Here is a 25,547-nt window from a genome sequence, read left to right on the forward strand (position 1 = left end):
TGGTCGCACAGAGTCGGACACGACTGAAGCGACTCAGCAGCAGCAGCAGCAGCACAGTAACTATAAATGGAGTATAACTTTTAAAAATTGTGAATCACTATACTGGACACCTGTAATTTATATAATATTATACATTAACTATACTTTAATTAAAAAAATTAAATAAAATGTAAAAAAAGCCTACAACCTCCTTTATGTGTTGGTAATAGGACTCAAGAACTAGAAGGGTCTCAAATGTAATCAGATTCATATTACTGGGTTTGTCTATGCTAATAATGGGCTTCCCTGGTGGCTCAGATTGTAAAGTGTATGCCTGCAATGTGGGAGACCTGGGTTCGATTCCTGGGTTGGGAAGATCCCCTGGAGAAGGAAATGGCAATCCACTCCAGCACTCTTGCCTAGAAAATCCCATGGATGGAGGAGCCTGAGAGGCTATAGTCCATGGGGTCGCAAAGAGTCGGACACAACTGAGAGATTTCACTTCACTTCATGCTAATAATTACAAACTTGCAAACAAGTAACTTTGCATTTTTACTTTTGGACTAGATTCCAGGGAGCAGTAAGTAGCAGCCATCTATTTTACAGTGACAGAGGAAAAAGAATATCAGTCTTCTGAATAAATACTGAGAATACACAACAAGGAGGCAGAGAGTTAACTGTGAATCCACATAATGCTAATAATCTGTACATTGGGGGTACGAAACTTTTGGCAACAGAATATTCAAAAATTAATTTCTATTATCCCAATAAAATGAATGGACTTAACAGAAGCAAACGAATGTTTCTTTTATAATTGTTGCATATGTTTCTATCTTTAGAGAAACAATTCCCTCATCTTAAAACATAAAACTACTTTCATAGTTCTTTCACAAATTTGTATGTGTCAACACATTTATAGTATTTGTATGCTATTCTTTCAGAGTAAGACTTTGCAAATACTTTTCCAGAGCAAATGAATTTTCCTAGCATTTATGTATATTGCAATGATTATTCATATGCATTAACATATGCTTATTCTAAAATCATGCCAGCCTTTAAAGAAATCCAATAATAGGTCTTAAATTCCTTCAACTAACAAAATGAAGAAGATACTTCCTGTGACTTTCCTAAATACAAGCAATAATGGGAAACTTTTGAGTTTATTTATCATAGTTGTGTGTGCTTTGTGCTCAGTCATATCTGACTCTTCGTGCACCCCCCGGACTATAGTCCACAAGGTGTCTCTGTCCATGGAATTTTCCAGGCAATAAAACGAGTGGGTTGTCATTTCCTGCTTCAGGGGATCTTCCCGACCCAGGGGTTCAACCCACGTCTCCTGCATTCGAAGGTGGATTCTTTACCACTGCATCACCTGGGAAGCCTCATTTACCATACTCAGGCTCAACCAGTATTTTTCAACATGAGGTAGGTCTCATTCAGTCATCTTTCTCCAAGTACAATACTTTCTCTTCTTGACTGACCCTGATTCCCTGCTCCTTTTTCATATGGCCACAATTTTACCTCCTCTGATCTCAATATCCATTCTCTAGAGTAGAAGGCAAAACAGTGTTCTAAGATAAAAGAGAAAACTGATCACCTTCACCTCTTTCATGAAGCTTTACTAATTAGGTGATCAAACGGTGTGTAAGAAATTACATCCACAAGACGTCAGAGGACAGTACAGTTTAGAGCACTAAGTGGACAGTGACGCTTAAGCTGATGAAGACTGGTTAGCCAACGATTTCTGCCCCCGTACCTGCACCCCACCAATTTTTAACCTTGTCAATAAAAAGAACAATGAAGTATCAGATACCTCTTTCTTGGACAGAAGAGATAAGATGGTATCTACAGAGATGTGACCTAAGATCACAAAAGAGCACCGACAAACTGAAGTTATCAAGGCAACTTCCACTAAGCACAACTGGCCGAACTTCCAAAGGGAGGTGAAATACTATTTTTTTTTAAAGTGTGCCATTAGGAGAATGTTGTTTATTCTGTCACAAATACACTCACCCGATTTCTTGACCCTAATGAGAATATCCATTCAGGAGACTTATTACTTATTTTTTATTTTGAAGGTAAGGAGACTGTGGTTATATACTGGTACACTACATAACTTACATTAAATCCAGAGTTATGCCTAGAAAACTGTAAACATGCAATACTTTTTCAATAGGATAACATTTCCTATAGCAGATATTTGATTATTTCAAAATAACCAAGTACTTACGAGCTGCTTTAATCTGTCTCTGTGTAGCTTTGTACCTTACGTGGCCAAGTCCAAGTACTGCATAATGATCTTGGTTCTGATAAAGACACAAAAGGGAGTCAAATTTAAAATGAAGCCATATATCCTATCCCTTGTGTTGCTATCCGAATACAATGTTTCCTAAAATGAGACTCTCGTAATAGAAGTCTAGCGAGATATTCCACATGACTCCTGAGGTCACAGAAGTTTAGAAAACACGGACCACTGTATATATAGCGTTCTTGTTAATTTGTATACACAGAAAGCAAACAAAGGCTTTGAGAAGCCTTGCAGTTAAAAAACAAAACAAAACCAAAAAACCCAAAACAAAAACAAGCAGACAGAAACTTAGAGAGTCTAGTATTTTTTGAAATTACTTGACCAAATAATTCTTTTTCTATTAATACAAATTAATATCCTATGGCTATCCTTAAATCAAGGTATAGCCAGAAAGATTTCAGAACTGAGGAGAGCATTACAGAAGCCCAAGTAGGTTGGGCCAGTGTCAATGACAGGATAGGAACCATGTGGAGCAAAGAAGGTTGCACGAACATTTTGAGAAACTGGGGTTTCTCAACAAAACGAAGCACCTGCTTTCATTTTCCTTGCAAATTTAGAGGTTGAGGCAGCACTTGAGCGAAGGCTCCTAACAGAACTCAAAGGGTGTATCTAGTATCAGAGAATGAGTGGGAAGAAAGGGGAGTTGAAGGTGTAAAACATGGGAGAAAAAAAATCAAATAGGATCAACTGGTTTTCCTTTAAATTCAGGACTGCAAACTCCCAATGGATGGATTCCTTTATTATGCCTGGCACTCACACTTCATTCCACTCTCTCCAACTATTATTACATACCTTGGTCCTCTAGTCTTTCCTTAAGCTTCATAGACCCTGCTCCACCCTCTCATCAATGGCCTTGTTTCCTGCTTAAGGAAAACTATGTAAATTACCATACTCAAATTCCTGCATCTTTTTGCCCTTGTCCTGCATCCATGTATCTTTTCCCTTTCCCTCACCACTGAGAAAACCTGTCCTACTAAGACAAATTACTCCATTCCTCTTCTTGGTTCTAAATACCATCTTCTCTACGTCTCTCAAATGCTAGCATCTTTCAGCTGTCTTCTAAATTTCAACTGAATTATTTTCATCAGTATTAGAAGATGCTCTGTTATCACTCTTCATTCAGACCTTGCTTTCATTTCTTTGCTTCCCATCAAAATTACTTCTTGAAATAGCTGTCCTCCTTTAGCTTTACATCCTCTAGAATTTACTTTTCAAATCACTCTAATCTAGTTCTACTCTGTCCATTCTCAGCCATGGGGTTATGAAGCTGCTCTCTTCAGAATCAATTTCCAACTGCCAAATACAGGATCAACCAACTTCCTTTACTTGACTTCAACTTTCACTGGCAGCACAGGTGACTCTTTTCTTGAAACACTATTTTGCTTTAGTTTCTGTGAATCCACTGTTTTTCTCCCATCTTTCAGTAGCTTTTCCAGTTATTCTGACTGGCTTCTGAATGCCCTACAAAGCTCAGTCCTGGGATTTCTTTCTGTCTCTCTCTATACCTTGATCCAAGCTGATCTGATCCGATGCCAGGGTTGGAGGATAGTAATTGCCCTGTAAATGCTCATGACTCCCTAGTTCACTCTAGCACAGATGTCTGAGTTCCTGATGCAGAGCAACACAACATCACGCCCCCCACAAAGTTCCTTTCCTGCAATGCTGTGCTGGTGACCAACAGCACGGTCTAACAGGTGACTCAAGCTGGGGTGATCGGGGTCTTCCAAATACGTCCCCTTCTCTTGGGCAGCGCAACCAAGGTCTCCAAGACTCGTCAAGTCTACCTCCCCCAAAAGCAAATCTTTCTCCTCTGTCTCAAAACTTGGCTACAAATTTAGTTCAAGCATCAAGCATTCACTTGTACACTAGCCCTATAACAGCAAACTGTTCCCTTCCCCTCTCGTCCTGCTCTCCCTTTTCAAGCAAATTTCTGTACTACCAGAAATTACTTTTCTGAAATTAGCTCAGAAACTTCTGATGATGTCTTACTATCCTGAAAACAAATTTAAATTCCTTCCTTGGTATGGCATAAAAAGGACACTCCAGAGTTCAGATTCTGTTTTCAGCCTGATTTCTCGCCACCACCCTTTCATGTGCTACTCTACCCTTCACCAGGCCCTGAAGAGGCAGCACACATTCTGTTACTCCTTTGTGTCTTTGCATATCTGTTCCTTCTGCCCAGAACACCTTTTCTCCCTCTTCTCCCTCTTGCTTCAAAGACTGTCACCTAACCGTTTAAGACCACTCAGACAGTACCTTTTCCGTGAAATCTTTCTGGATTTCTCCAGTAGAGATAGTATTCTATGGCTAGTGCTGTCCCACTCAGGATTTGACCATAAACAGGTGCTAAATTATGATTATTTTGTTGAATCATTTTAAAACGTGGTTTAATAATGGAAAACTGCATCTGACTGAACAAGAGTCAGATATTAAATACCTTCCAGTCTTTGGGATCAAGTGTTTTCAGCATGGGAAACTCTTCTAACTGCAATTCTTCATCTTCCGATTCCTCTGATAACTCTTTCTTATCCTCCAGTTCCTGAAAAGAGGCAGAAGCATTTCTGTTTCTCCTCTTAACAAAAGCTTCAAACCATCTTCCCACAGGTTCAACTTGACAGAGTGTTGAGGCTGTGAGTGAAAGTGTTAAGAGAGGCTTCAGTGTATTGCACAGAATAAATCTGTTCCAAGGCAATAAATAATATCAAACCAATGACAGCATAAGTATATAATTTTAAAACCATCAACTGAGAAGCTAACTGCAGTAATCCAGTTAACATGAGGATAAGCAATAAATAATCATTTCCTAGTATTTACACAGTTAATCAACATCTTCCAATTATCTGATAATTATCCAATTATTCAGCAATGTCAATAAATCGATACTTTTCTGAGGAAATGAGAGGAAGATGAGGGACAGGGAGAGATGTTTCTAACTGCCTTCTTTTTTACACTGCTGCTGCTGCTAAGTTGCTTCAGTCGTTTCTGACTCTGTGCAACCCCATAGACGGTAGCCCAACAGGCTCCCCCGTCTCTGGGATTCTCCAGGCAAGAACACTGGAGTGGGTTGCCATTTCCTTCTCCAATGCATGAAAGTGAAAAGTGAAAGTGAAGTCGCTCAGTCGTGTCCGACTCTTCACGACCCCATGGACTGCAGCCCACCAGGCTCCTCCATACATGGGATTTCCCAGGCAAGAGTACTGGAGTGGGGTGCCATTGCCTTCTCCACTTTTTTAGACTAATAACTGTAATAAAGCAACAAATAATTATAAACTCATAAAAAGCTAGCCTCATCAAAAAAATCTTCTGAAAATAACTCAAAATATTTTAATTATTAAAAACTGAATTTAGATAGCTTTCAAACATTTTAAGAATTCATTAGCAATGATTTTTTCTGAAAGACAATTTTCAAGCAGCTAACAGGAATTTACTAATGAAACTGTGCTTTAGTGGAACAGCTCTGAAATCAAAAGCTCTGAATTTCAGCGTGGGTCTGACTATTAGTAGCTATGTGAAATGAGTCAGAGATGCCTTCAACTGTAAAATGGGAATACTTATCTGCTTCCTTGTAAAACTGGATGACAAACTATGAAAGCACTTTGAAAATCAAAGAAAGAAAGAAAGAAAAGTGAAGTCAGTCATGCCTGACTCTTTGCCACCCCATGGACTGTGGCCTACCAGACTCCTACATCCATGAATTTTCCAGGCAAAGAGTACTGGAGTGGGTTGCCATTTCCTTCTCCAGGGGATTTTTCAGACCCAGGGATCAAACCCAGGTCTCCTGCATTGCAGGCAGACCCTTTATCATCTGAGTCACCAGGGAAGCCCCAAACTGTTGAATAAAAGTAAGTCTTTATCATTATTCCTGGGAAGTGCAGTAAGTCACTATACCTTTGTACATTAACAATTAAAGAAAGGTAATTTGGGTCAGGAAAAAAGTAAGCATCTTGATTTTAATTTTATATTTCAAATGAAAGCAAAAAGCTGTATTGTCTAATAACTCAGATTTAAGTCTTTCTTTGTACCGAATGGCCACAATTTTGTAAAACTAGTTCCACTTTTCATGTTTTACTTGGGTAGGAAAATTGAGGTTTCTTCTACCATGCACAGGAGAAGATTCCAAACCACTATGTTTAAGAAGTACGACCTGTGTGTGTAGTGCAGGTGTGGCTTTCAAGCCTTTCTATTTGCGAGATTACAGAGAAACCTCTGTAAGCAGGAACACATGTACTGCGAAATATGTCTGAAATCACATACAAGCGTCTGTATACGTGGTTCTGATAATCAATGAAATCATTGAAACTAGAGACTCTAAATTTACAATACCATGACTGTCCTGGGCTATAAATTTAAGAAGCTGCAGCAGCAGGGGAACTTTCCCTTAAAACCAAAAACTGAAGACAGTTGATTGACATAGGACGTTTCACTTAATGACTGCCTTTAAGAGTCTGTCTACACGGGTCTTATCACCACCACACCTTTTCTTATCGAATATAAGGAGCACTGTTTGGGTTGGGACATCTAAAAAACAAAATCCGGAGCAAACGTACAGAGGGAGAGAGGTGTTTAAGTGAGCGCCGGCAGCAAAGCTTTGTAGGGGATCAGGCACGTGGGGAGCTCGCTGCGGGCAGTTTCTTGCCTTAGGCAAGGAGATGCTTTTAAGAACCTTTTTAGGGTACTGAAGCGTTCGGTTCCGAACTGCTCCGCCTGATCCATGAGTCAGCAGCAGCGACACGAGGAAGAAATTGCGGGGGCTGAAGGAAGACGCCCCCCTCCCTCCTTCCTTCCAGTCTGGGAAAGGACTTCTGTGTAACAGGGAGCAAAAAGACACTCGTGACGTCGCAGCTCCGCACTCGATAGGCTAGTTGCCACGGGCAAGGATAGAGAGGTTACGGAGTCGCCAAGGTGGAGACCGGGAGAGGGGCGGCTGAGGCTAGACGGAGCCGGGGCTCAGTGGGCACGTACCAGAGGTCAGAGCGTGGGTGATGGCGGTGCCCTGGCCGTCTGCAGCGCTTGGCAGGAGCAGCATGATGACGCCGGAGCCAGCCCCGCGGGCGCAGCGGCTCGCGTCCCAGGAGGAGGGCGCTTAGAGTCCCTCCAGCTCTACCTCTCTGTCCGAGCCTCGCGCCTTGGCTCTACGAGGTCCAGGAACCGGCGCATGGAGACGGCCAATAACTACTTCCGGGATGACTCCTTCGTGGTGCGTAGGCCAATCCCACCCCCACTCCCCTCAGCCAACGTGTGCGGCTGCCTAGGTCCTCTACTGACTAACATCCGGCTGGGGACCAAAATTCACGAATGAAAGGTTCCTAGAATTATCAGTTTCCTGGTTTAAAAAAAAAAAGGATTAATTTCCACTTCCAGTGAAATACATAGAACATGATTTTCTAAAGCAGCTCTTACTATATTCTTTTCCTTTTAAGTTACTACTACTTTATTAGTCTGAATGTAACCGTTCATTTTTGTAGTAGCTCTACTTGTATAAAAAGTGAAAAGATGTGTACAAATTAGTATTGAGAATAACTGTTACAGCCTACACGTTTACAGAGAATTCTGTACATACACTCTAATGCAATTATGTTTACGTAAATAATAATAGAAAGTGAAAGTAAAAGTTGCTTAGTCATGTCTGACTCTTTGCAACCCCATTGACTATACAGTCCATGGAATTCTCCAGGCCAGAATAGTGGAGTGGGTAGCCTTTTCCTTCTCCAGAAATAATAGAAGCTAATGTTTATTGTGCTGTTACTAGTTTACCAGTGGTATCTCATTTAACACTCCTATCATTTGCAGAAGAAACCCCTCTTCAGTGTTAGATCCTAATCCAAGGCCAACAATCATTTTACACTGCTTTAGCTGCATTAAGTTTTCTTTCAGGATATTCCCAATTACAGGACTCTGGGACTAAATTGTTCATGAAGACATTTATACTTCAGCTGTATGACTCCTTCTGGGACTGAAGTAAAAAGCAAGAATTAGCAAAAGGAAAACAGTGGGTGAAAATTCATAGACCCTCCCACCCCCCCCAACTCCCACTCCCATTACCGCTGCCAGAGTATCTGGATTAGGTTGTGCAATTGATGTACCCACTCTTCTGCAAAGAGAACGAGAAATAAGCAAATTATTATCTAGGAATTAATTTTCATTTGTTAAAATACATTGACTTTTACCTGTGTATGTTACATGACAAAACTGGTATTTCAAAAACTAAGCTAATCAATTTCCCACTAAAACTCTTATTGACCCCTTTCTTTATTAATTTTCAGTTCAGTTCAGTTGCTCAGTCGTGTCTGACACTTTGCAACCCCATGGACTGCACAGGCTTCCCTGTCCATCACCAACTCTTGGAGCTTACTCAAACTCATGTCCATCCCGTCGGTGATGCCATCCAACCATCTCATCCTCTATTGTCCCCTTCTCTTCCCTCCTTCAATCTTTCCCAGCATCAGGGTCTTTTCCAATGAGTCAGTTCTTCGCATCAGGTGGCCAAAGTATTGGAGTTTCAGCTTCAGCATCAGTCCTTCCAATGAATATTCAGGATTGCTTTCTTTTAGGATGGACTGGTTGGATCTCCTTATAGTCCAAGGGACTCTCAAGAATCTTCTCCAACATCACAGTTCTAAAGCATCAATTCTTCAGCGCTCAGCTTTATTTATCCGCCAACTCTCACATCCATACATGATCACTGGAAAAACCATAACCTTGACTAGACAGACCTTTGTTGGCAAAGTAATGTCCCTGCTTTTTAATATGCTGTCCCAGGTTGGTCGTAACTTTTCTTCCAAGGAGCAAGCGTCTTTCATCTGCAGTGATTTTGGAGCCCCCCAAAATAAACTCTGACACTGTTTCCCCATCTATTTGCCATGAAGTGATGGGACCAGATGCCATGATCTTAGTTTTCTGAATGTTGAGCTTTAAGCCAACTTTTTCACTCTCTTCTTTCACTTTCATCAAGAGGCTCTTTATTAATGTAACCACTGTTAAAACAGTCTCCAAGGTTCAAGATAACCTGACTCCATTTTCTTAATATTAATAATTTTTTCTCACACCTCTTCCATCCATTCTCATCATAACCTTTAAATTGTAGTGAAATCACATAAAATTCTCATCTTAACCATTTTAACGTGTGCAGTTCAGTAGTGTCAAGTACATTCACTCTGTTGTGCACCCAATCTCCAGTACTCTTTTCATCTTGCAAAACTGAAACTTATGGTGTTAAACAACAACTCCCCATTTCCACCACCCCTATGCCCCCATCAACCATCATTTAACTTTCCATCTCTGAATTTGACCCCTATAGGTAACTCCTATAAGTGGAATCATACACTATTTCCTCACAAGTGGTTATGTGTCAGATTTTTTTAAGGCTGAATAATATTCCATTGTATGTACATCTTATTTATGCATTCATCTGTCGACGGGGTTGCTTCCACCTTTCAGGAATCATGAATAACGTTGCTACGAATATGGAGTACAACTATCTGAGACCCTGCTTGTGTGTATTCTTGTGTGTATACACCCAGAACTGGAATTGCTGGGTCATTTGACCATTCCATTTTTAACTTTCTGGGGTACTGCCATACTGTTTTCAATTGTAGTTACACCATTTTAATATTTCCATTTTCTCCACATCCTCACCAACACTTTTCCCCCCCCTTTTTCATGATAATAACCATTCTAACAGGTATGAAGGGATATTTCACAGTTCTCATTTGCATTTCCTCAGGGCCTAATAATGCTGAACATCTTTTCCTGTGCTTGTTGACCATTTGTAGAACTTCTTTGGAGAGATATCCATTCAAGTACATTGTCTATTCAAAGAATCAGGTTTTGTCCTGAGTTTTAGTTTTTTTCTATTCTTTTTTGAAAACACCACATAGCTTACAGTATCTTAGTTCTCCCACCAGGGATTGAACCTGGGCTCCCACAGTGAAAAAGCTCTGCATCCCAACTTCTGGACCTCCAATTCTAACCTCTGGACCAAGTTTTAGTCCTTTATATATTCTGTATCAGATCAGATCAGATCAGTCGCTCAGTCGTTTAACCCCTTATTAGATACACGACTTACAAGTATCTTCTCCCATTCTGTAAGTTGCCTTTTCACAGAAGGGTCAGGCTTCTTTTTTTTTTTTTTTCTAAATTCTACAATTGTCTCCTAATTGCTCTCTTCTGTTCCTCATCTCCGGAATTCATTTCTTTCAAAACCTGTTTTCCCTGACTTCCCTGTATCTGAAGACAGTACCACTCCTTAGCAGCGAGCTCAAAAATGGAAACAATTTACCTCCCCCTCCGTCGTTAACATCAAATTAATGAACAACTCCTATTTACCCTCACTCTATAAAACAAGCCACTACTCCCTGTGTATCTAATAAGCCAGGTACTTTACAAACGTCGTTGTTTAATGCCTCCACAATACTCGGAGGTCAAGAGGAAAATTAAAGCACAGACATTAAAGAAGTTACCCCAAAGTATAGCGTAAATGACTAAAGCAGTATTTAAACTTAGCAACCTGAGTCTGTGTTGGTCTTGAAATCTGTTGCTGAGGGACCTCGCCACAGTGAGAGGCTGAAGGAGAGCGACGTTCGCTCTCAAACAGGATAGCCTTCTCCTTTCCCGCTTCGCCGGGTGCAACGCCAGCGTGTGACCTCTAGGGCGCTCTTCTGCCTGGCGCCTCAGTGAAAAGGCCGCGGAGCCGGCTTTACTTCCGGTGAGGAAGGGAAAGGTGGGGGCACCACCGGAAGCGAGGAAGGTGCTGTGTAATCACTGAGGAGCTGAGGTATTTGGAGCCCTTAAAATGCCTGATTACCTCGGTGCTGATCAGAGGAAAACTAAAGAAGATGAGAAGGACGACAAGCCCATCCGAGGTCAGTTGACACAGGCAGGGGCTCCGGGCCGCCTCAGGACCATCTTGGCCGGGCGTGGGGGGAGGGGAGTGGAGTCCAGGTTGTCGTTCTGTCGCTCGGTCTGGTGCGGCAGCCGGGTTAACCGGCTGGTCTTCTCTGTTCCCTCTTTCAGCCCCACGTCCTCTGTTCATTTTTCGCTGATCGAAATTTTTATTCACATGCAGCTCTCAGGTCTTGAAGAAATCACGCACACCACTTGGTCTTGCAGGCCTTGAAAAGTTCCCCGCCTGGTGGTGGTTGCTTACCTTGACCCTCTTTAACGTTCCTCTGCTCCCTCAAGTGACAACTTGCTGCTATCCCTGCATAGCCAGGATCCTGAGACATAACTGTAAAAAAAAAATTTCTTTGACTAGGTAATGCATTCACATGATTCAAAATCCCAAAGAGAAAAAGGTAAATTGAAAAGCGTCATCCTTGACCGCAGCCATCCCTCCACAGAGGAAGCTGATGTTGCCCTTTTGCCTCATCTTTCTGTACATTTTCTATGTACATACAAGAAAGTTTGCTTATATATTCCATTTCTATTTTAGAAAAGAAAAGGCATAAGTGTAACTTTCTGTACATCTTGATTTTTAAAATCTTAGTATGTTTTAGGAATTAGTTTATATCATTATATAGAGTCAGTGTGAACTGTATAGAATCCAAATTATTGGACTTTCAGTCACCTATGAATTAATCATCATTGATGGACATTTCGTTTTCTTCTAATCTGTTGGCCATTATAGAGCAATGAATAACCTTGTTCATGTAACTCTTACCCCATGCACGGACACAAGCCGTGAGGTAAGTTTTAGAAATGCAGTTGAATTTTTTTCTTATTTGACATTTTTATAGACAGTGCTGGATTACTCTCCTTAGAGACCATACCACTTGACCCTTTACCTGCAACACTTTCGTTCATGATTTCTTTGCTTTTGTACTCATGTTTATGCTGTTTTCTTTCTTATAGGTTATTTAAAAATGTTCTTATGGTGGTTTTTCGTTGTTGTTTTTTCTCTTAACTCTTTCCTTTCTGAACAAGTTCAACCTCTCGTAGCACCCTTTCTTCTTAATAGTCACCCACCCCTCAAAGAAGCATTTCCTCTCCGCTTTCATCTCACTCTTTTTCCTTGAAAGAGGTGCTCAGTCACCCAGTGGAAAACTTAGTCGTTGATTTAACATTTCATCTGTGTATTTCTCTGGATAAGTTTTAATTCTATAAACATATAAACAGGTTTATCCCTTGGATACAGTTATAACTAACGGGTGTGGAATTTTTTGTGTTTCTAAATCCATGTCTTTATCTTAAAGAAACACTGAGGCTAACATTCTTTCAGGTGAGAAAACTGATGCTCAGAGAAATTAAGTGGTTTTTCCAAGGTAACTTAGCAAATGCATGACCCTGCTGGGACTAGTGCTGAAGTCCTTTTGATTCTTAAAGTCTTTGGGCTCTCGGTTCTTGTTATGTCATATCACTCTGAAGCTATTTTATATAATATTAAGAATTTGCCTTCACCCAGTTAGATAAAAGTTCCTTGAGTCCAGGAACTAATTGATGGTTATATTTATATCACTACAACTTTGCACACTTCTTCTCAGTTGGCGTAGTTTGATTTGAATAGAAAAGAATTGGGAGCTCAAGTTTCTTTTGTTTGAATTTCATGTATTATCTCTCTTCTTTTAGCGTTGGATGAAGGGGATATTGCCTTGCTGAAAACTTATGTAAGTCCTTTCAGTATCTACAAAATACAGATGTTTTATGTTGAAGTTAGGACTCTTTTTGGTATTGTCTTTCCAGAATAGTTAGAAGAGACTTTGAGCAGTTTAATCTTCACTGAAAAATGTTATATATCTACAGTTTGTATCTAGAATAAATCAGAAGCTTATACATTATTTTTATACTATTTGTAATTAAAGTGTGATACTCTATGGAAAGATATTTGAAATAATTTACACAAACATTTACTATATTGAAAATGTGTGAAAATAAATTAGCTGAAATGTAAGTTTTAATGCATAGAAATGGGCCTCAATTTTAGATAATTTCAGGCACCATGTTCATTTGTTATCTTGCACGATGGTGTGTTGCCTGCTTGGGGGGTATAGGTTGGTTCAGGAATTGTTCTGAAAATGAGAAACTACTTTCATTTTACAAGCTTTAGGACAATAATAGCTATTACAAGTGTAACTTAAAAGTTTTTGTTAATATAGTTTAATAAATTGTTGATATCCTTTATCTCCTAGGGTCAGAGCACTTATTCTAGGCAGATCAAACAGGTTGAAGATGACATTCAACAACTTCTCAAGAAAATTAATGAGCTCACTGGTATAAATATATTTTATTCCTGTTTCCTTTCTTTATATGTAATGGTTTAATTATATCAAAGGAGCAGAAATACAAATGTTACTCTTTAATCATACATTTTTAAAAAGTCATCCTTTACCAAAAACTATTTTATTTGCTACAAATAAATGTGCTATTCCTCTTATAAATAGTTCATTTTCACTTTAAAAGCCAAAATAGAATTCTTCCATAGAATCAGGCCCAAGTTCCATATTAACCACAAAAATCCATTAGTGAATATAATGGATATGCACTAATAACTAATACACTCTAAGTTTTTATCATTGTTCCTTTTTTCTTTCACTTTTTAAAGCTTTTTATGTCTACTGTTAGTCATCCCTATTCTACTCTTAATTGCTAACGAGGAGTATTATAAAATCCAGTCTTCCAGATTTAAATTATGTATTATTTCTGCCCAAGTGTGTAAAGCAGTATATGTAACTTTATTTTCACAGAGAATAAACTAAAACATGAAGTGTAAAAAAAAAAAAAAATTCCCCTTATCTGTTAAGAAATTGCATCTCATTTAATAATCTCTTTCACTATTTCTACAAGCAAGTTTAATGCTTAGCAATTAAGAAACATCATCCTTTAAGCAAGTAATGTTTCTGTTGGTCAAGGCCAAGTTCAATAGACTCTAATAAACAAGTCAGAATTTCTTGAATAAAAATATAATCTTACATGGTATTTATTGCTTGAAGTAAGCAGACTGTGCCTGGTAGTTGGAAACTTTTCTTCTTGAGAACTTGAGTGGTGAAGTTTTATAGTATTTGACCTGCACAAAAAAATGTCAAACATGGCATTACATTTTTGGCCTACGTGTACTTTGGGGTAGTAGTTTTCACTTGGGGTGATCCCCTAGGACACTGGGCAATATCTGGACTCTCTTGATTCTCCTATCTTGAGGGGGAAGTGGCGCTAGTGATGTAGTGGCTGGAGGCCAGGGATGCTCCTAGCCATTCTGGAATGCACAGGACCACGCCAGCAACCAGTTACTCAGTCCGAAATGTTACTATTGCTGAGGTTGAGAAAGCTTGCAGTACATTTCATTGAGTTTTGTGATCTCTCTTTATGTAGGTATTAAAGAGTCTGACACTGGCCTGGCCCCACCAGCACTCTGGGATTTGGCTGCGGATAAGCAAACACTCCAGAGTGAACAGCCTTTGCAGGTTGCGAGGTATGCATAGTGGTCTCTGGAAATTTATTTTTTATCTGTACTTTTGAGTATAAGGCAATAGTTCATAAAGAATTTTTATTCCATATTCCAAGTAAATAAAGCTTTTTCCAAAAGTATCTGGGGTTAAAATTTTATGCTTTTAGTAATAATTCAAGAAATAGGCAAAGACATAATCATATAAAAGATTTAAATGATACAGGAAAATACAGAGCAAAATACAGAAACCTCCCTTTCCTTCCTCACTGTTCATAAGTGATGATGTTCAGGCATCAGTGCTCCTTTGAACACTCATGTTAAATATTTTTATGTGTATGTGCATACATACCTATAGCATAGCTTACTAGAAGTGGAATGGGGACAGAGGTATTTACCGTTTTGAAATGTGTGGAGAAAAAAATGGTTTGGCCAGTTTAAACTCTTAACTAAAAGGTTTTGAGGGAAACGTATATTTGCCTGATCAGTGTTAAGATACGTGATTATTGATTTCTACGCTTTTGCCATTTGGGCAAAAAACCCAGCTCACTTTAATTTGTATCGTGCTAATGACTAGTATACCTAGTTCTTACTACTTATTAAACATCATTTTTATCTGTGATGCTGGGCTCTCATGTCCTTCAGTGTGTAGATTTTCTTGAAACTATTTGTGAGTGATTTCTTTCCGTTTTCTTGGTCTTCTGTTCTGGACTTTAGTTACTGATACTGGATTGTTTAGATATGCTAATCTTTCTTTTCTGCTTTTCTGTGTCTTTTTGCTCTACTTTTTCATGATCTTTTCTTAACTTTGAGTCCATGTATTGATTTTGTTCCCCTGCTCACTTCACTTAAGTTTTTAATTCCTGAGAGCTTTCAGTGTATATGTTTTGTTGCTTTTTGAATGTCCTGTTCTCATATCATGGTCATAATATGTTGTCGTCTCTAAGGAAGCTAAGGCTAAACTGGAAGGTTTCTGTTTCCTCTAAGATGGTTTTTCCCTCTTTTCTTGTTTGGTCTTTTTTTTTTTTAATTTATTTATTTTAATTGGAGGCTAATTACTTTACAGTATTGTGGTGGTTTTTGCCATACATTGATATGAATCAGCCACAGGTGTACATGTGTCCCTCATCCTGACCCTGCCTCCCACCTCCCTCCCCATCCCATCCCTCTTAGTTGTCCCAGTGCATCAGCTTTGCCCTCTTTCATGCATCAAACTTGGACTGGTCATCTGTTTCACATATGGTAATATACATGTTTTAATGCTGTCCTCTCAAATCATCCCATCCTCGCCTTCTCCTACAGAGTCCACAAGTCTGTTTTTTACATCTGTGTCTCTTGCTGTCTTGCATATAGGGTTGTCATTACCATCCTTCTAAATTCCATATATATTAATATACACATATTATACGATACAGAATTAATATACTGTATTGGTGTATTTCTTTCTGACTTATTTCACTCTGTATAACAGGCTCCAGTTTCATCCACCTGATTAGAACCGACTCACGTGTTCTTCTTTATAGCTGAGTAATACTCCATTGTGAATATGTACCACAACTTTCTTATCCATTTGTCTGCTGATGGACATCTAGGTTGCTTCTATGTCCTGACTATTGTAAACCGTGCTTCAGTGAACACTGGGGTACACGTGTCTCTTTCAATTCTGGTTTTCTCGGTGTGTGTGCCCAGCAGTGGGATTGCTGGGTCGTGTGGCAGTTCTATTTCCAGTTTTTTAAGGAATCTCCACACTGTTCTTCCATAGTGGCTGTACTGGTTTGCATGGTGTGTGTCTTTTATGCTAGATGTCTGATAATCTTTGGGCTTCTGTTTTAGTGGGAGGCAAAAAAGCTGATAGATGCTCTAGATTCAGTAGTGAAGCATGTCTGTCGTAAACATCACTGTAGCTTATATGATTGAATGTTTAGTTGAGGAGCCTTCAGTGTCAGTATCTTTAGATCTTTTCACTTGGACGGTCATTTTTCCTAGAGAAGTTGTCTTCTGTCTCCTGTTGTTTCCAATCTCCAATATTTTGGAAGAACAGTGGAGGTAGGGATCTAGGGAATGCCAGCAGCGGGTTCACTTAGGTTTAATTACCCTTCCCCTCTCACCTCCACCTGCCTCATTTTCACTCAAGTTAGCACCACCACTGCCACCCTCCTACCACTTGCCCCAGCATTTCTTGATACCTTCTGTTTTACTCTCTGCCGAATATTTTCACTACCTCCAAATGAAACCCCAAACACATTAACTGTCCCTATTCCCCTTTCTCTTTGGACATGGCAGCTACTAATCTACTCTATCCATATGGATTTGCCTGTCCTGGACATTTCATGTAAACGTAACCATGTAGTGTATCACCCTTTGTTTCTGACTTTAGCTTCACATGATGTTTTAAGCTTCATTCATGTTGTAGCTTGTATCAGAACATCATTCTTTATAGCCAAATAATATTCCAGTCCAGTTTCTCTCTTCATCGGTATTGTCTGTTTGGTGAGACCTTGTTCTCACACTTCCCACTAATTCTTTAGACATGGTTTCCTTTAGTTTTCAAAAAAAACAGTTATGACATTGATTAAAGATTCTGTTTAGTAAGACCACTGTCTTCCCTTGGACTGCCTTTCCCCTGTGTGTGGACCATATCTTACTTCTCTTTGTGTCTCATAACTGTTTGATGGAAACTGGACGTCAGTTTTGGAACTCAGATTTCTCCTTTCCCCAGGGTTTGTTCCTGTTGTTGTTTTGAAGTTTTTTGGTGAGCCTCTTGTTATCTCCAAATGGTAAATTCTGCTTCAGCCAGTTGATGTTAAATAACTGCCACTGATTGTTTCCAATAAATGCCCTGTGGGGAGAGCATCTGTAGACAGTGAACTCTGAGTCAGGTCAGATAAAAACAAATCCTGAGAATGGGGCTTTTTAGCCAGCTGTCACACAGGTCAGGAGTTCTCTGAGGCTGGGCTTTTGGAGGAGCTCCATCTCTTCATCCCTTCCTTCCCTCAGGGAGGCTGCTTGTTTCCACCTTTACTATGGCTGGGAGGCTGTTGCCTTTAAAGTCTTCCGCAGAGGTGGGGAGAGGGCTATGGGATTAAAGTGAGTTTAAATGCAAAACACTCACTGTTCTTACTGGGATTTAGCCTTTTTTTTTTCCCCCAAACCTGTAGTTAATTTCCAGAATTCTGAGAATGTTGATTTGGACTGTTTTTGCCAGTGTTCTCTTTGCTTTTAAGGATGAGCAGGTTTTTCAAAACTCCTTACTTCAATGTTCTGCATGTTGAGGTCCCTGTATATATATTTTCTCAGCTGAGGATTAAAAAAATCTGTATCTGTGTTGGCACGGTCTGTCAGATAAAGTAGTGATGGATACTTTATATAAAATTATACTTCCCTGGTAGACTTTGGCTCATAACAGAAAACAGAGTCCTGTCCACAATTTTTGCTGCAAGGACAAAGCATTCTTTACCTTACTCTTAGCTCTGCCTAAATGCACATTCCAGAGACTATTTTGTGTTTCCCTGTATTTGTTGTGATAGCTTATAAGCTTTTTCTCATATGAGTTCTGTTTGTTTTTGTGTTTCTTCTGTAAGCAGATAGTATAGCAAATAGGGAATAGATTACTTTCTCCTGTGATGTATGCTGCTGTTGCTAAGTTGCTTCAGTCATGTCCGACTCTGTGCGACCCCATAGACGGTAGCCCACTAGGCTCCTCCATCCCTGGGATTCTCCAGGCAAGAACACTGGAGTGGGTTGCCATTTCCTTCTCCACCTGTGATGTATGTGGGATAGCAAATTTACCTTCACCATAACCCGTAAGAAGAAATATATTTAAGTTAAAAATAGCAGCAACAGTAAAAATGGGTTTGAAATATAAACTCAGGGAAAAATGAAAACACACTTATTACATGATATGACAAGATGACTATCTTTTAATAAGAAAAATAAAAAGGAGAATACCTGAAGATACAGAGGAGTATCACTAATAAAGGGATATAGTTATGAAAATCCAGAAAGGGAACTTCCTAATCATGAACTATTTGGGATTAATTTTCCAGGGGAATATATCCTCTGAAATTTTACTGGCTTGACTAAAGCTGAGCAGACCTTTGGGATTGAGCATGTTCTGTAGAGAAGGATCCTTAACAGTGGCCCAGTTTCTGCAGTTTACACCTGCTCGGTAGTGTACTGCTTGCCCAGGAGAGAATCCAGTTACTTCAGTTCATGATTAGTGGTTCAGGTTCCTTACTCTAATCAAGCCTTTTGCCATGTTAGATGCACAAAGATAATCAATGCTGACTCAGAGGACCCGAAGTACATTATCAATGTGAAGCAGTTTGCGAAGTTTGTGGTGGACCTCAGTGATCAGGTAGCACCTACCGACATTGAAGAAGGGATGAGAGTTGGGTAAGATTTCTATCTACAGTAAATACTCATCTTTCATTAAAAATGCCACATCACTTTCACATCCTTGACTTTCTTTTGAGTGAATGAACTGGGTGTCATGAAATACCAGGGGGTAATCTAGTAGATGACTATGGTTGAACATCCTTTCTTCTGCATCTGCTTCCTGACCTCCCACCCCTACTTAGCCTTTCATGGCCTCAAATGTCAGGATTAAAGTAAGTACAGAATTTTAGAGTTGAGTTTTCTGGTCTATTTAAGGTAACATGGTGTAGGTGGAGGAAGCACTTGCCCTAGCATGGTTATAAGGACTAAGTGAGTTAATGTAATTAATGTATATAGAACACATGATAATTCAGTATATTTTTTTATATGTGTTAGTGAGGATCTTTTTTTGTCTCTTTAGTGTGGACAGAAATAAGTATCAGATTCACATTCCATTGCCTCCTAAGATTGACCCAACAGTTACCATGATGCAGGTAAGAAACTGCGGGAGGGAAAAGGAATGGCATGAATTTGAATACAATTGCATTCATCGCAAAAAGTGTTGAAAGTTTTAATAAAAAATATTAATGTGTGCATATATACTGAAGAGTTGCCAACATTTTAAAAATAATTTTTCAGATGAGAAAGTCTTTATCAGTCTTTTACTAGTTTGTCTCTCACTTAGTGTTATAACAGGTAGTATAGCTTGTGAGTCTAGGACACTGGCAGTATGTTCAATCTTTATTAAAATTCTTACTTGGTGTAAGTCTTGGTTTTTCTTTAGGGTATTGGGTCTACTCTACTGGATAGAACAATTAGTATTCAAAAGCGTGTGGCTCTATGTTGTACATTTTCGTCCTTCTCATAGGTGGAGGAAAAACCTGATGTTACATACAGTGATGTGGGTGGCTGTAAGGAACAGATTGAGAAACTTCGAGAAGTAGTTGAGACCCCACTGCTTCATGTAAGTGGCTGAGACTGTTGCTTTTTAAATTTTTTTGTACAAAGATATGACAGCCTTTTGCCTACTGTGCACTAAAATTCTGCCTATGTTCATTTTAAATATTTTTATTTTCCTATATAAAAAATTTTGATGGGGTAGAGGGTAAAGGTGTGGAGAATTGTTAAGTTCCAGAAGAGAAGGCAAAAGGATTGAGCAGCCAGCTCTATTCAAAAAAGAAAAATCTATTTAGAGTGACAAGGGAGGCTGAGATATAACCTTTATAAATATGTTAAATATGTTATAGGTAGGTTATTATAAAAGAAGCAGTGTGTTTTAATGATATCAAGAAGAAATGGGCTTAAATTGAATCAAATTAAGCTTAGGGGATAATGCAAAAAACCAAGGTATTAAATATGAGTTAATACTTTTGTTATTTAAACACTTTTTTTTTTTTTTTAATTAGGGGGAAAAAGTGTTTTTGTTAACCCTGGATAGTAGGATATCTTTAAAAGCCATTCAGCCTTGGGTATTAATGAGTCTGGATCTTATGTCATAGAATAAATAAAATTCTTACTTAGATCAAATACATAAGTTGTGGACTTAGTAATTTTGGTTTAAAAATACTGATGTAGAGATAGTCCTGTTTTTATTATAGAGAAATGGTAAATGTAAAAATTATGTCTCCATCACAGCCAGAGAGGTTTGTTAACCTTGGCATTGAGCCTCCCAAGGGTGTGCTCCTCTTTGGTCCACCGGGTACCGGCAAGACACTTTGTGCTCGGGCAGTTGCTAATAGGACTGATGCTTGCTTCATTCGAGTTATTGGATCTGAACTTGTACAGAAGTATGTTGGTGAGGTAAAGTAAATTGACCATAATCAAGGAATATGTAGCTCTATGAAAGATTTATAAAGCATAGATGAAATTAAAATGGTGATTCCCCATCGAAAGCTTGGGACCTGAAATGTTTTGATTGATGGATTGTAATTAGTAGTTAAAAGTCTAGAAGCCACTAGTCTTCCCTTGTAGTTATCTGGAAATAAACAACTGCTTAACATTTTTAATCAGTATGCTCCCTACTGAAGGGCACCATTTTCTACAGATTTGGTTTAGAAGATAAATACCCCAGTAATGCCCAGAGAATGTATTAGAAAGTATATTCACTTCAAGGGCCGTGTTTTATGTTCTTTTGATAAAGAGACCAGAGATTGTCTATATGTGTCTGGGCGGGGTGGGGGGGCGGGGCGGTGTATGTACACATACAAACAGACATGTTTTTTTCATTAGGGAGTAAGTTTAGGGCTGAATATATTTCATTGAAACACTAATGTTTAGTATACTTACAATGAGAATTAGAAAAGAATCTCCATATGTGGAGATACACTTTTATTCTTTGATCAAAACTTACAAATCAAATTCAGTGATCAGAAATGCCAAGTGATCAGATTCTTTCATTTCTTCAAGTTTTATTGATTGAAATGGAACCTTTATTCAATTGTGTTAATTTGATCTCTTCAAGTCTTAAAGTTATTGACTATTTAATAAGTACAGAATCATGAAATTACTTAATAGTGCTTTAAACCTAGTGAGATTAATTTGATGGTATAGGTAGCACACATTAATCTTTGTGAAAAAATTTTAGGTAATGACAGTTGAGGATACTTGTAGGAAATACTGAAAAGGTTGAAGCATAACTTATTAAGAAGATTTTAAACCAGGTCTGAATTAACAAATTATTTTTTTCATTAGGGGGCTCGAATGGTTCGAGAGCTCTTTGAAATGGCCAGAACAAAGAAAGCCTGCCTTATCTTTTTTGATGAAATTGATGCTATTGGAGGTATGAATGGTATCTCAGAGAACTTTAAGACTGAGTTTCTTGAGGATTCTACAGTAGTATGTGTGAAGATCCCTGATATGTTAGTCTTGTTTGAAATTTTAATTCCAGCTCTGTTATGAGCTTTGGCACATGAGAGTTACAGATCTAATAGTAGGACTACACATAAAGGGGAAAAGCATTAAATAGCATTGGTATTTCTCAAAGTCTTTATCTTTGAACTTGCCCAATTTCATTCACAGAACTCGTATTTTCACACTTTGGCAACTCCTTACTTGAGATACAGCTTCACTTAATTGGATCAGAAAGCAGTTGAGGCATAATTTAATTGGTAGTAGTTTATAAAATGTACATAAAATAATATTACTGGCTTCATAGATTTGATGAAATACAATATTAGCTGTGCGATCTAAACAAGTTGTCTTAACTAACTCTGAGGTCCAGTTTGCTTCTTTTATAAAAAGAATAATTACAGCTTTATTTCATGGGTTTTTGAGAAGCTTGAAGTAAGTAAGAAATGTGGTGGACTTTGAAAACTCTATACTGTTCTATTGTTCCTTGGCTGTTGTTACGTCCATACAAGCAATAGTCCCTGTTAGCTGCAGAAGTGTTATATCACTAGACAGCTGTGATTTAATGAACTCAGTGACAAAAAAAATATAGTGGACACTGTAACAGTGTTTGGGGACTGTGGTTATTAGCCTTGCTTTTAGACTCGATTGGTGTTGTGGGCTTTGGCCATTCTTTAGTAAATGTTCAAGGGCTGTAATTTGACCCATCTGTAGATGTGGTGTGGTGACCCTGATGTCATTTTTGTAATACCTTTGGAATAAAACCTTATGATGTGAGGATGCTCTGAATCTGTGGTTCCAAAGTGGATTTTATATAAAACTGTATTAGGGTGAAAGTGAAGTCGCTCAGTCGTGTCTGACTCTTTGTGACCCCATGGACTGTAGCCTACCGGGCTCCTCCGTCCATTGGATTTTCCAGGCAAGAGTACTGGAGTGGGTTGCCATTCCTTCTCCAGGGGATCTTCCCTTCTCCAGGGATTGAACCCAGGTCTCCTGCATTGCAGACAGACGCTTTACCTTCTGAGCCATCAGGGAAGTCCATATTAGGGTACAGTTTTGTATAAAACTGTATTAGGGTACTAGAAGAAAATACTGGGATTTTGTTTCATATTTAATCTCATTTAACAATTTTTCATTTTGGTGCTTGATACTGTACATAATACGTTAATGCAACAGTATGTATTTGTACAACTTTAAAATGAAAATATATATATTTGGAGGTCTTGTTTTGTGCTATTCTGATTGAAATGAAGGCAAGTATTGACACTATAGAGTATTCTAATGTATCCAAATTGGTGTGATAGTAAGCTGTTACAGTTCTACTGTATTATGGATTTAGCCATATTTTTGACAGTTTTAAAAAAGCATGGCATTTTCTTACATATAATCAAATACCATTATAGTGCTAAAGTTTGCATGTATTTTTGTTACCTAGTCCAGGTGTATATTGTGTCAAATAAAAGAGGTGTTCTTGAGTGACTTAAAAAACAAAATTGCTTAAAGATAAAAAAAAATACTTATTTAAAGGAACTTATGTTAAATAAACCTATGATGAACCCTTTCTAATTAGTTTTGTGTAAAGCAGGCTGTTCTTACAGAATTTACTTACAACTGAGAGGTTCCTTTGGGCTGGAGGGCATGATATTCCCCAGAGAGTGCTTCTCTGAGTGAATGTGAAGATCATGTTTTTCCTCCTGTCTTCTCAGGGGCTCGTTTTGATGATGGTGCTGGGGGTGACAATGAAGTGCAGAGGACCATGTTGGAACTGATCAATCAGCTGGATGGGTTTGATCCTCGAGGCAACATTAAAGTGCTGATGGCTACAAACAGACCTGACACTCTGGACCCAGCACTCATGAGGCCGGGGAGACTGGACAGGAAGATTGAGTTTAGCTTACCTGATCTAGAGGTGGGAACATCATTTCACTGTAGAAAAGGGATTCTTGAAATTTTTTCTTTCCTGTGCTATTTTCCATTTTAACATTGTTAATTTCCCTATTTTCAGGGTCGGACTCACATTTTTAAGATTCATGCCCGTTCAATGAGTGTTGAAAGAGATATCAGATTTGAATTGTTAGCACGACTGTGTCCAAATAGCACTGGTAGGTGGAAACGTCTTGCTTCTGTTTTTTGGTCTGTCTGTCTGGGCTGCTTTATTTAAGCCTGTTATTTTCTTCTTGTTTGAAAGGTGCTGAGATTAGAAGTGTCTGCACAGAAGCTGGTATGTTTGCCATCCGAGCACGGCGAAAAATTGCTACTGAGAAGGATTTCTTAGAAGCTGTAAATAAGGTCATTAAGTCCTATGCCAAGTTCAGTGCTACTCCCCGCTATATGACATACAACTGAGCCCTGGCGGTGTTTGCGAAAACATTTCTTTTCATTGGAATCCTAACTGTATACAGATTTCTTAATAACCATTTCACACACAAAATAAATGGTTTTCAAAATTGTATGCTTTCTTCCCAGATGTCTTTTTTTTTTCTCTGCGGTACCATAAAGGGTGATATCTAATGCCATTCGACAGAAAAGCTGTTTTTTGACTCAGTAACCATTTCAAGGTTTCAAACTGTAAAGTGCTCACTTTGACCATGTGTGTTCTAGACATGCTGGCAGGGTGCTGTACCTACCTTAGCTCACTGTGTCTGCCACTGTATCTGCCCAGTGAGGTGGATTTAACAGATGCAGAATTTTCCTATCTTGTTTCCTTGTCGCAGAGCTGAGATTCGAGTCCACGTTTAACTGCTCCAGCACTGATGCTTCTATGCATAATACTTTTCCTTCATCACAGTGGCCCATCAAGGCACATGATCACATGTGTTTCAATAGTTTTTTTTTTCCTACAATGTTGAATAATAAAGCTTTGGCTAAACTTTGTTTAAAGTGTAAGAAGCATCCGATGTAATGTGTTTTGCTTTGCCGTTTAAGTCAATTTCAAATTAATTAAGGATTGTTGATATTAATGACTAGCAAAGTAGTAAATTAGAATAATATATAATACATATTATTATATGTATTATAATAATTTCATTTAGAAAATCCAGAATTGGCTTTATACAGAAAAGTACTTACTTTCATTTTATAAATTAATGGTTTAAAATTTTGGTAAAGCCTCCATAAGAATTCTGGTCTAGGAGTATTACTCAGCCATTAAAAAGAATTCATTTAAATCAGTTCTAATGAGGTGGATGAAACTGGAACCTATTATACAGAGTGAAGTAAGCCAGAAAGAAAAACACCAATACAGTATACTAACGCATATATATGGAATTTAGAAAGATGGTAACAATAACCCTGTGTACGAGACAGCAAAAGAGACACTGATATATAGAACAGTCTTATGGACTCTGTGGGAGAGGGAGAGGGTGGGAAGATTTGGGAGAATGGCATTGAAACATGTCTAATATCATGTATGAAACGAGTCGCCAGTCCAGGTTCAATGCACGATACTGGATGCTTGGGGCTGGTGCACTGGGACGACCCAGAGGGATGGTATGGGGAGGGAGGAGGGTTCAGGATGGGGAACACGTGTATACCTGTGGCGGATTCATTTCGATATTTGGCAAAACTAATACAATATTGTAAAGTTTAAAAAAAAAAAAAAAGAACTCTGGTCTACACTGAAGTATTTCTAAAATAAAAGTTGTATTAGAATCCTAAACAAAG

The 25,547-nt window shown here is 38.7% G+C and overlaps 2 protein-coding genes across 5 annotated transcripts in view; one reads left to right on the top strand and one right to left on the bottom strand.

Annotated features, from left to right (window-relative positions):
* Window positions 1-10,936, bottom strand: part of DNAJC2 (DnaJ heat shock protein family (Hsp40) member C2) — a 39,856-nt gene extending 28,920 nt beyond the window's left edge. For 2 of the 4 annotated variants that reach the window (XM_055590171.1, XM_055590172.1), the window contains exons 1-5: window positions 10,794-10,936; window positions 8,330-8,378; window positions 7,250-7,610; window positions 4,725-4,915; window positions 2,210-2,285 (exon numbers count right to left, since the gene is read on the bottom strand). In XM_055590171.1, coding sequence (XP_055446146.1) covers window positions 2,210-2,285; window positions 4,725-4,915; window positions 7,250-7,313 — 331 coding nt within the window. In that variant the 5' untranslated portion in view covers window positions 7,314-7,610; window positions 8,330-8,378; window positions 10,794-10,936. The remainder of the gene's footprint in view (window positions 1-2,209; window positions 2,286-4,724; window positions 4,916-7,249; window positions 7,611-8,329; window positions 8,379-10,793) is intronic. The other 2 variants (XM_055590175.1, XM_055590173.1) reach the window with 2 other exon arrangements.
* Window positions 10,937-10,975: 39 nt separating this feature from the next.
* Window positions 10,976-24,336, top strand: PSMC2 (proteasome 26S subunit, ATPase 2). The gene is made up of 12 exons (XM_055590181.1): window positions 10,976-11,148; window positions 12,851-12,888; window positions 13,411-13,492; window positions 14,588-14,687; window positions 18,924-19,055; window positions 19,459-19,531; window positions 19,906-20,001; window positions 20,673-20,837; window positions 21,729-21,816; window positions 23,591-23,793; window positions 23,890-23,986; window positions 24,073-24,336. The coding sequence occupies exons 1-12, from the start codon at window positions 11,079-11,081 to the stop codon at window positions 24,228-24,230; spliced, it is 1,302 nt and encodes a 433-aa protein (XP_055446156.1). The 5' UTR covers window positions 10,976-11,078; the 3' UTR covers window positions 24,231-24,336.
* The last annotated feature ends 1,211 nt before the right edge of the window (window positions 24,337-25,547 follow it).

Source organism: Bubalus kerabau, chromosome 8, assembly GCF_029407905.1.
Source record: "Bubalus kerabau isolate K-KA32 ecotype Philippines breed swamp buffalo chromosome 8, PCC_UOA_SB_1v2, whole genome shotgun sequence".
NCBI lineage: Eukaryota > Metazoa > Chordata > Mammalia > Artiodactyla > Bovidae > Bubalus > Bubalus kerabau.

What these genes read in the sequence shown, in the direction of transcription:
- PSMC2 (XM_055590181.1), top strand. Translation starts at nt 11,079, where the DNA reads ATGCCTGATTACCTCGGTGCTGATCAGAGGAAAACTAAAGAAGATGAG. An exon ending in CAACAGTTACCATGATGCAG is followed by an intron (nt 19,532 to 19,905) that starts GTAAGAAACTGC and finishes TCCTTCTCATAG; the next exon opens with GTGGAGGAAAAACCTGATGT. An exon ending in TTGAGACCCCACTGCTTCAT is followed by an intron (nt 20,002 to 20,672) that starts GTAAGTGGCTGA and finishes TCTCCATCACAG; the next exon opens with CCAGAGAGGTTTGTTAACCT.